The sequence below is a fragment of the Poecilia reticulata genome, chromosome 18 (assembly GCF_904066995.2).
Source record: "Poecilia reticulata chromosome 18, P_reticulata-male-v2, whole genome shotgun sequence".
NCBI classification, from domain to species: Eukaryota; Metazoa; Chordata; class Actinopteri; order Cyprinodontiformes; family Poeciliidae; genus Poecilia; species Poecilia reticulata.
In genome coordinates this window covers 18976191-18987089 of record NC_088847.1, presented here as the reverse complement: position 1 = coordinate 18987089, position 10899 = coordinate 18976191, and the positions used below count along the sequence as shown (strand labels likewise).

At 38.6% G+C, this 10899-nt stretch overlaps 1 protein-coding gene and 1 long non-coding RNA gene across 3 annotated transcripts in view; one reads left to right on the top strand and one right to left on the bottom strand.

Annotated features, from left to right (window-relative positions):
* Positions 1-367: 367 nt before the first annotated feature.
* On the bottom strand, positions 368-3877 carry LOC145548566 (uncharacterized). The gene is made up of 3 exons (XR_014084566.1): positions 3743-3877; positions 910-1009; positions 368-504 (listed from the first exon to the last, which is right to left on the bottom strand). It is a non-coding gene; the product is annotated as an uncharacterized LOC145548566 (long non-coding RNA).
* The window catches only part of LOC103480795 (uncharacterized), a 30460-nt gene continuing 23275 nt past the window's right edge, over positions 3715-10899 (top strand). The window contains exon 1 of one of the 2 annotated variants that reach the window (XM_017310581.2): positions 3715-3853. In XM_017310581.2, the coding sequence (XP_017166070.1) occupies positions 3768-3853 (86 nt within the window). In that variant the 5' untranslated portion in view covers positions 3715-3767. Of the gene's footprint in view, positions 3854-7719; positions 8033-10899 lie in introns of those variants that run through there. The other variant, XM_017310583.2, reaches the window with a different exon arrangement.

Sequence of the window (10899 nt, the reverse complement as noted above, 5' to 3'; positions counted from 1 at the left end):
TTGAGGTCTTCAGGGCGTGGAAGAGTTCCAGCCCCAAAAAGAACAACAACCACACACAAAAAGGCAAGAAAACAACAGAATGTCAGCTCCTCAGCGCACCAACAACAAGGCGAGGATTGTTGGCACACTAGAGAGGAACTTGATACGGAGCCCGGATGTCCATTATTTACTCCAAAGAAAGACCCAGGACCTCAGATTGACTCTACAAAAAGTTGGTCACCCCTGAGCTTGTTCAAGCTTTTCTTTAGTGCCTACACCATTCGGGAAATAATCAAAAACACAAATGAAAATGCACAGCGTTTACTTGCAGCTGGAAAAAAATTCAAATGGTCACCTTTGACAGTGGACGATTTTTACAAATTTTTAGCCATAATTATATTCAGCGGACTGGTACAAGTACCTTCAAAGCCAGACTTCTGGCGAACAAAATGGCCATATAATTTTCCATTTCCACATAGCTGCATGACCCGTGACAGATTTGAGTCCATCCTTTGGTCCCTTCACCTGTCCAACATCAAAAAAGATGAAGAAAATGAGCAAAAAAAGGGAACACCTCAGTATGATCGGCTATTCAAACTGAAACCACTTTATGACGACATCAGAGTTGCCTGCAAGACTCATTTTCAACCAATGCAAGAAATATGCATTGATGAACGGATGGTGGCCAGTAAAGCACAAATTGACTTCAAGCAATTTATGAGGGACAAGCCTACCAGGTTTGGGTATAAACTGTTTGTTTTGGCTGATTCCAGGACTAGGTATACTTGGAATTTTTTCATTTACCAGGGGAAGTCTGCCGTTGTTCGGGAAGAAGGCCTCAGCACCACATCAATAATGGACCTCATGGAGTTTGGACTTTTAGGAAAGGGCTACCATTTATATCTGGACAATTTCTACAGTAGTCCTTACCTATTTCAAAAACTGGCTTCAAACAGCACTGCTGCATGTGGCACCGTCCGGCAAAATCGTGTGGGATTCCCCAAAACAACACTGAACAACCTTCCAAGATCTGCACAGAGGGGAGAGATGCGGTGGATCAGAAAAGACGGACTCCTATTTGTCAAGTGGAAGGACACCAAGGAGGTGACGGTCTGCAGCACCTTCCACAAAGCTTTCAGTGGAGCAACTGTAAAGAGGAGAGTCAAAGAGGCAGGGCACTACGTAGTGAAAGATGTTCCCGTCCCTGACTCTGTGAAAGACTACTATAAATTCATGGGAGGAATTGATCTGTCTGATGCCCTGATCCAATACTACTCAGTCAGAAGCAAGACAATGAAGTGGTATAAGACTTTTTTTTACCATTTTATTGACATTTCTGTTGTAAATAGCTTCATTATTTTCAAAATGCTTGCAGAAAAAAGAGAGGAAAATGCCATTTCCCAACAGCAATTCAGAGAGAAACTCATGGAGGAGCTCATACTGGAGTCTGAAGGAGAAACAGCTTGTCCTCAAACAAGCACATCATTTTCGGCTCAACCCGGTGCATTCAAATGCCCTGGGTCAGTTCCCAGATACTTTGGGGGAACAGCAGTGGAAAAGCGAAGGATTTGTGTGTGGTGCAAGCAGAATGGCAGTAAGAGAAAAACACCACTGTACTGTCCCAAATGTAACGTTGCCCTCTGTCTTCAGCCAGACAGAAATTGCTTTGAGGACTACCACAAAAACTTGTAGTTTGTGGTCTTATTTAGATTTTTGAACTTGTTTTTTTTTTGGTGGTGGTGGTGGTCTTGGATTTTCAAAATTGTTTATTTGCTCTTGGAAATTACTTCAAAAAGTATTTTTGACTGTTTCACCTTGTTTCAATAAAAGTTTTCTATTTGGAGTCAAAGACAGAGCTTTCAGTTCATCATTATTATACATATTGTACTGTGCACAATGGTACATTTTGCATATAAATGGGGTAAATGTCATGACCAATGGTTATATTATATGTAGAAAGTGTCATTAGATGGTAATAAGCTATTTAATTTTAACAAACCCCCAGTATTGATGTAAAAAACACATTTGGCACAGTTTGGTGACATTTTTGGATAAATGGGCTCTCCGCCTAAGAAATTTCTCACTAATACCATTCTAAAATAAATATGATTCATCTGATTGAGTCCAAATTTGGTATACTTTTACACAACATTTAGATTTAAAAGTCTGCACTACTTTTTTGTGCTATAAATAATATTTTGGTAGTGTTTTGCAATGTTTATTTCAAAGAAAATTTTGGTGAGGTTCAAAAAATGCAAAATATTTTGTATTTTGTCCCTAATATTTCAGGCAGGGTCAAAGCTACAATGGTGCTGACACCAGAAAACCATTCTATGACATCTTACCTTTACAGAGGTACCAAAAGTTTCTTCTTAAATCTAATAGCTGTGAGGCTATAAGTGATTTACTTTTGCGTGTTTTTGTCAGGCAGAAATTTATTTATACACCCCTGAGGGTGTAAGCAAGTAGCTTATAGACCAAGTTGTTGTCTATGTTCAGCTACATAGATTCATTTTGCCCCCCAAAAAGTCGACCCCCCCCCCTCAAAAACACATCGTTCAACCACACAGCTATTTGTAGAGGGGGGCAGAAAATGTTTGGAAACCACTGGGGGGGCGCACGACAAAAAGTTTGGGAACTACTGGCATACATGTATCTACTTCTTGCTTGTTGCTCCTTGGTCAGTGTTCATAGTTGAGCGTCAGGGCATTTCCTCAATTGCTATGTTTAATGGTGCAGACGGTGGTTTCTGACATGAGCAACATGGGTAAACACCCAGGGTGTTATCTTTTTAGGGATAGCACCACCGCGGATCGTAGCACAGAGATGGAAGCAAAGCAGAACAAAGAGTTTGTTAAATTTAACATTGGTTAAATTTATTAAGTATTTAATATCTAGGTGTTTTTATGGGAATATGGATCTTTCAGATCAATTTGAGAAGTAATTTTGACCATATTTCACATTTTATCATATCATGTAGAGCGCTGCGCTGGTCTTGACTTGGTCTCGACTTCCCTCGGTCTTGGTTTTTGACTTGGTCTCGGACCCTAAAAGTCTTGGTCTTGTCTCAGTCTCGGTACACTTTGGTCTTGTCTTGGTCTCGGGTTAGGTGGTCTTGACCACAACACTGCTCAGTAGTGCAGAGACAGTGTTTGTCCTTAGCAAGTTAGCATACCAACATGTTTTTTCATGCGCTGTCATTTATCATTTGTACAAACTGTAAGGGATGACTTCCTGATATAAACTAGATCACGTATAGGAAAATTGTATGAGGCATTTGTATGATCAACAACCATCAACACTAGTGATGGGAAGATTAACCGGTTGGCATCGATCTACCGACTTGCGCATGCGTGATACGAAAGCATCGGTAAGGCAGCTTTAAATTTCTACGAGTCATAAGGAAATTTCTCATTACATCGGATTTTACCTCATTGTATTGGTTAAATTTGATATTAATGTAATAATGTAAAAAAAATTAAATAAAACAAAGTATTGAACAAACAGCACTTCCTGTAGACCGCAAAGTGTGGGGTTTCGCCAACCGCCACAAGAAGAAGCTGTGAGGGTAGGAGCGCGAACGTGACCGCAACAACTGGCAACATGGCGGAAGAAGTGGAACCGATACATTCACCGCCATACTGCAAATCTAAAGTTTGGCAACAATATCGATTTTACAAGAAAAACAAGCAGCTTTATAAAGAAAATGTGACTTTCCAAAATGTGCCACGCTGCTGTGAAATACACTGGCAGGAGGACTAACCTTATAACTCAGTTGAAACGGAGACATGGAATCAGCATGGAGGCGGTTATCAGTTCACCGTCTTCAGAGGCAGATTCACGTCGTTCTTCTTCCTTCAGCTCCTTCAGCATGGTGAGGCTAGCATTTCATCCTTTTTCAGTGGACATGTTATTGTTTACATCCGGAAATCTCGCGCATGCTCACAACGTTGGTGGGAAAAAAGACTATTATTTTTTTCTCCTTTGCAGTTCATAGCCGCGCTGCCGCGGGAGAATAATTCCGTTAACTAAATGAAGCCTGGAAATCCAGGTATTATTAATTCAGTGCAGTACGCCACAGAAAATGAAAAATAACTCAGAAAAACCATTGAATACTAGTATTCTTCTTTTTTCCCTTTCTCTGTATGGCTATGCTACGCGCTGACTCGTTGCCATAGCAACTAGCACACAAAAAAAATCGCTCAAATATTTCCCCACACAAAGATTATATGACATATTTTATGTAAGGAACCCCTATGTAAAAGAGCAATTTGTTAATAATAAATTATTGAAATATGAATTGCTTCATTCATTTTTATTAATACAAACAATATATTTTTTCAGCCAGGTTAATTTAAATCGAGATGCATCGTGATGAGGACGCAATTTTGTTTAATTTGAATCGTTGGTTGATGAGGAGGAATCCTAAATGTATCGGATTGTATCTTGAGATTCCAGATGTGTATTGTATCGGGTAGAGATCAGAGATTCCCATCCCTAATCACCACTGATTGCGTACTGGAAGCAAAGAATGTTGCTATGGTAACTAGTTCATGGTCAGCACCATGTTGCTTTTGGTTGGCTTAGATTTTGCTGATGATGTGGCTTACTAAAAGTTACTCTCAAGGCTGAATTGAAGGCCTAGCTCAGCAAATTGTCTTAACTGAATGCTTGAAAGGATTTACAGTATTTTTGAAGTGAGTTTCTGTGGCCATAAGTTAGATTAGTTGGTTGCAGCGTCTAAAGCTAAGACTAGTCTGAAAAGGGCCAAGACCACAGTGACCTTTATCATCTTAAAACAAATCCATTCTCAAAAAACTCATTGCAGTCCATGCAAATTGTACTGTATAAACATTTAAACTGTTGTCAAGTTTGCGTTGCACAGGTATTTATACAACCCAATGATAACTTTTAAGGCAAGTGGAGGTTGCAGTTGTTGTGCCAACATATTAACATATAATATTAAAAAACTGTATACTGTTCTTATTTCAGTCCATGTTAAGTAGCATAAACTGCAGTAGTAATCATAATATTTCGGAAATTGCATCTCACTTCCAGTGTCCTCCACAGTTAACAAGGTTGACAAAGATATTTAAAGTTAATGATTTTAAAGCAGTGGCAGAGTTTTCTACATATATTTTTTTAATTATTATCCAGAAAAATCCACTCTGTAGTATAAGAATATTTATTCCTTAAGCCTCATTCACTACTCCCTTACTGGTATCACCATGTCTCCCTGAAATGAATTTATTTTATGCCTTACTCATCTTTAAGAGTTCCCAATAATTGTGGAGTGTTTTGTATTTGAAGGATTTTATCAAGACTGAAGCAAGAGTTATAATCTTAATGTTTCAAGTTACCCATGCTTATTTTTTTCAGACTATGTGAACTGTCTTCTAAGAATTTAAATACATACTCAAGCCAGCTATGAAATAAAAACCACTTGAATTCAGACATTTGATTTCACATGCCCTGATGAATTGATAGTACTAGTCACATGCATCTATTTAAAAAAAAAAAGGATAAAAATAACAGCAGATTAACATAACCAATAATGTGTTATGAACTTCTTGGATGTGTAATTCTGCAGAAAGGAAAGTCAGGCACAATCATAAGAGGCCGTGGGCGGCGCTCGCACAGTGGAGGAGTAGAATACCGATAATTCTTCATTTTTTTCCCGACTTTAAGTGCAGAGGATGTTAAATATCTGACAAAACATAAAGTATTTTATTAAATAGTTCAATAAATTCCAAGAAAAAAAAGTTCAGACAGAAAAATGTCATTAATAGTGAACATGAATCTTCATGCAAATAAGGCAAAAATATGCCTATATTTTGAAAATCTGTTCTAATGAGCTTCCACACATCGTTACTCTAGCCTGAGCAAATTTGTATAGGTACTTGTTTTTTTTAAATAGTAGCTTTGATTTTGGAACATCTTCCACAGATTTTTTTTTCAAATTAAACTTAAGGATAGCAGATTCTGATTGGTTATTTTCAGCTAAACTAATTTACACATTTATTTACCTTTGGACAGAACCAGGCCAGTTGGTTGTTCAAATTTTAAAAGACAATGTCAGGACATTTATTGAAAAAACTAAAACGTAAGCTTGGGAGCCATACCAAACAAAACTTTTCTAGGTTAAATTAGAATAATTTTTGATGTTTATGAATAGAGTTAAGTTTTCAAGACTGTCAAGTAAGTATCTTCACAAAATATTTTGTGAAGATCTTTTATGCAAAAGGTAGTCAGGCCTTCCTACTCAATTTGCTGTATTCTCATCTCCCTTCGGTGCTTCATCTGGGATTTCTCCTATCGAGTTGGATTTCTCCAGTACCAGGCCAATTAGTGAACAGAAGGAGGCGATTAAAACGATGACTTCAATTTTCTTTGCTGCTTTAGAAATGTCGTCTGCTTATGGTTGCTGTTTTGCAGTGGCAGAGGAAGTGAATGAAGCCATTCAGTCTGTGTTGGCAATGGCTATGCTTCCAATAACTGAGCAGACTAACATGATGTTAGAGTCGGAACCAGAGGAATGATTACAAATTTTTATTGCTGCCAAAGATGTTGTTTGGCTTGGTCTCTCTTCGCAGTGGTTGTTTACAGCGTATGCAACTTCCAGTAGGTTTCATATCATCGCTCCCTGTTTTCATGATCCGTCACGACCAAACTTTAGCGATTGCATAGAATCAAATTCAATTGTTTAAAACTACACTTGGCTTTAAATGTATCTGAAGCCAACCCTTTTAGTATTCATAATTAAATCTGTTTAATTCATACAGGAAGAAATGTGATGGAAAAGCCTACAAAGACTAAAGAAGTAATCTTTTGAGATAAGTGGTTGAGGTCATTGACGCTAAGCTTCAAAGATATTATATTGGAACATTAATTTTTTGTTTGTTTGTTTCATCCAAATAATGTCCCTTTGGTATTTATTGTATTGTTTATCATTTACCGTGATACATTTCATATCACGATAAGATTTTATGTATTGTCATGATAAATTCCAATGAATAACATTTAAAAGTTCCCAAAATTGTTGGGATTGTTAGTTTTACTGTTTTCTCCACTGTTTGATCAATAAGAGCATCAGTATCAATAAATTCAAAAATATGATTAAACGCAGTTGCCTGTGAGCAGCTTAGTGATACGAATCTCTCTTCTTTATGTGACTGGTGTCCTGAAGAAGCCATGCAAAAGTTTTTCAAGAGCAGGGGTTCTGATTGTTGTGTCATGAATCCAAATACTTATCTAAAAAAGATGTAATTAATGGTTTTATCGTCACTTTAACCAGTATCACAATAGTACCACAAAATGCTGTGATAAAACTTTAAGTCCATATCGCCCACCCCCAGTTCCGCCTTCTCTATCACCAACAGTGAACGGGACTTTTCTTTGCTGTCAACATTTTTTTTTAAAAGCAAAAAGTAGCTTTTTGACAACGCGTTTGCGGCGCTTTTACTCTAACAGAACAGAACAGAATCCCTTACAGCCGGCCGACAAACATCCATTTCTGTATTTTAGCGAGTTTACATGCAAATGTGTAAATTACTAGGACGTGTGTGAAATGTGTTGGTGAATTTGCATAAGTGTGTGAGTGTGGCCTTTTTCAAATGTAATCCAACCAATAGACACCAACAACAGACGACACAGAGAGGGGGGGAGAGGAGTGAAAAAGCCCCCACTCAAACTGAAAGTTTGTCTGTGTGTGTTTAAAACTTATGCTACACACTTGAGTCTTTTTCTCTTCTTTCCAGCATCATTATGACACAGACAGTAACACACACATGTAGACGTGCACGTACACACACACAGTGGTGTTATGACAAGGTGAATGAGAGAGTGAAAGATTGACAGGGCCGCTCATCTTGGGTGAAACTACATCTCTCTGTTGTTCATCGTCTCACTCTCCTCCCCTTTCTCTCTCTCTCTCTCTCTGTCTCTCTCTCTCTCACACACACACACACACACTCAAACACACACACACATGTACAGCAAGTAGCAGACCAAACACATTCCACTGTCATCTCTCCTCGTAATGACAACCTTACAGGTAAGACAATACGTTTCATCCTGATTGTTTGCAGAAGCTGTAGCTATGGTAGTGATGTAAAGTTAGCATGGAAGTGCACCTGTCTTTACTTTGGCTGGTAAAGACAGGTGCACTTGGTTCATTTGGTTTGTCTTTATAAATGTTTGCAAGAAACTGAAATTTCTATAAACATTAGTGCATAATTTGTTAATACATATTAAAAATAATGTGTCTGAAATGCCCCAATTCCTGCTATTTTAGCCATAAATGTTATTATAATTATTACTCCGGATTGATTCTTTCACCAAATGGCCCATAAACCTGACTCAGATAAATAAAGCATTCTCTTCAAAATCATAATTGTCTTCTACTGTGACAGTTTTCTTCTAAGTCGCAACATTACTTGTAGCATTTGAGTGTTGTTACCCACAACAGATTGGTGTGTACACCAAACAAGTCCTTACACAGAGAGGCTTAAAACCACAAGCTTGACTTTGTTCATTGTGAGCGTTGTTTAGATGTCATGATACGATAAACCAGGGCCTCTGTCTGCCCCTGACCGAGATATAGTCAAGCAGCTAGGGTTTATTCTCCTTTGCTTAAGCCCTACGTCTCATTCAGCGTTTTGGACGTGTGTCTTTTGTCCTTCCTCTTTGCTGAGGTTTTGACCAGTTTAGATTCCTGGACTCGTCCCGCTGTTGTAGTCTGTTGAAGTCTTCTCCCGGCTGAGGTGGACAAAACGGTAGACGGAGGCTTCTTCGTCGCTGCTGTTGCTATTTTTTGACTTCCTTTACTTTTGTGACCTTCTTTGACATCTGCAGTAGGAATTGGGGCAACAACCGTGTTTGTGTTTTGTACGTTAGGAAGTAGAACTTCGGAGTCGGTGCCAACGCATGTAGGCCCAGATTAAAACGCCATCTGTACCGAGCAAATTCATGGCTTAACATCACAAGTAAAAGGTTGAAAAAGAATCGAGTGAGGCTGTCGCACTGTTGAAAACGTGCGTTTTCCAACTATTTGTCGCAATGTAAGACTAAGCCTCGGATAGAGAAAACCTAACAGTGTGCTAATGAGTTGCAGAACCATGTGGGACTCACTAAAAGTTTTGTCAAAAAACTTTAGAGTTGAAATGCAACATGTTTTCTCTTGTATTTCTTTTTAAAGCGTCTTTGAGTGTCCTAAAAAGCGGCATATAAATTTGATTTACTATTACTAATATTATGTTTTCGTCATAAACTTATTTTCCAACGGTTCTGTTTTAACTTAAAAACATTCTTAACCTTTGCTTTTGATTGGAGAGCCAATGAGCAGGTCCATCTCAGAAGATTTTATGTACTTTGTTTCAGGTATTCATTTTTATGTAGATTATAGTTACATTAGACCTGTAAACAGAATTTTTAATACAGAAATATTGTAACGTATATCCGTTTTCGATGCAGTATTTTATCGTCCAGGCTAATTTTTCCATGATTTAATGCATCAATGTGGCGTAGCATGGATGTGACCATTCTGCTGAGGCAATAGAAACCCAGCTTGTTTTAATAGTGACCTTTAGCTCATCTGCATTGTTGACTCTTCTGTTTTTAGCTTCCTCTTTACAAAACTCCATGGACTCTCTTTCAGATTTAGCTCAGAGGAGTCAAACACAGTAAAATTGGTCATTGAACCAGATTTCAGTACCTCTGGCAGAGTTGGCAGATGCCACGTTCTAAAGGAAAATTACATAATCATCTCTATGAAAGCTCGTCAGCACAGGGAAGAATGAAGCGCTCTAATATTTCTGATTGCACTGACTTCAGGAAATGAAGTGGACCAACACCAGGAGAGGACTTGGCACAACAAATCATTACTGACCTCGCTAATTCTGGGCCTCTTCACCCTTTCTCTCATAGATCTTGATTTCCAAATTACTTTTATGTACTTGGCCAAGTAATGCCCTTTCTGATGTTTTTGGTGGTTCAGGATTTGATTAACACAGTTATCGTCTGTGTTTGGTGGCTCTTATCGCACCGACTAAAGCAACATGCCTTGTTAAGCGCCACCAAAACAATCCTATCAAGTCTGTTGCCGGAATGTTTTCCTTCCACTCAACCTTCCATTAATATCTTTGGAGGCAGCACTTCGTGAGCCGCCAGTTTCTGCGGCATTGTGTGTTATTCCCAAACTTCCCCATTATTGCGTACATAACATTTCTGTATTGAAATTGTTCTTTTAATTTTCAGAGAAGTGAATTATTGTTATGTGGCTGCAATATGTTAATTTTTTATGACATTTTAGTTTAATGGTTAGCACTTTCCTTTGCAGACCACAACAGGATCTTTGTGTTTTAATTTAATTTATCTCTCTCTCTAATCTTCACTTACGTAAATCTTGTTGTTTATTAGAGCAGCCGGGTTTGGCCCTCACCAAGGTACCTATCAGTGGATTATCAAGTCTGAATGACTGGAAAGCTCGGTTTTTGCCTCAGACACACCATTCAACCTTTTTTCCACTGCGTTTCCTACATGAGTTCCACCTAAAGCGAACCTCACATGTCATGTGATGTTTTTTTTTTCTCTCTAGCGGTTTCTTGCTTCGGTAAACTCGCTCTGCCATGTAGCATCCGGAAAGCAGTCGTGCAGTGTCTCCCTCTTCAACCATGGAAACCTGTAGTTCCCTCGCTGTTGCTGCGGCGGCCTCCCTCGAAATCTTCCTCGCACGATTACCTGCTGAAAACAGATCTTGTTTTGGCACTTGAGCGTTTTGCTTGCACACTCTGAGGTCAAACCACCTACTTTTTTCTGTCCTCTGTTTAGGGATGCTTTCCAGAAACTGAAAATCCTAAATTACTCCTAAATGTTGTAAAATGTAAGTCCTGAAACCTTGACATCCCTCTATGGTAAATAGGT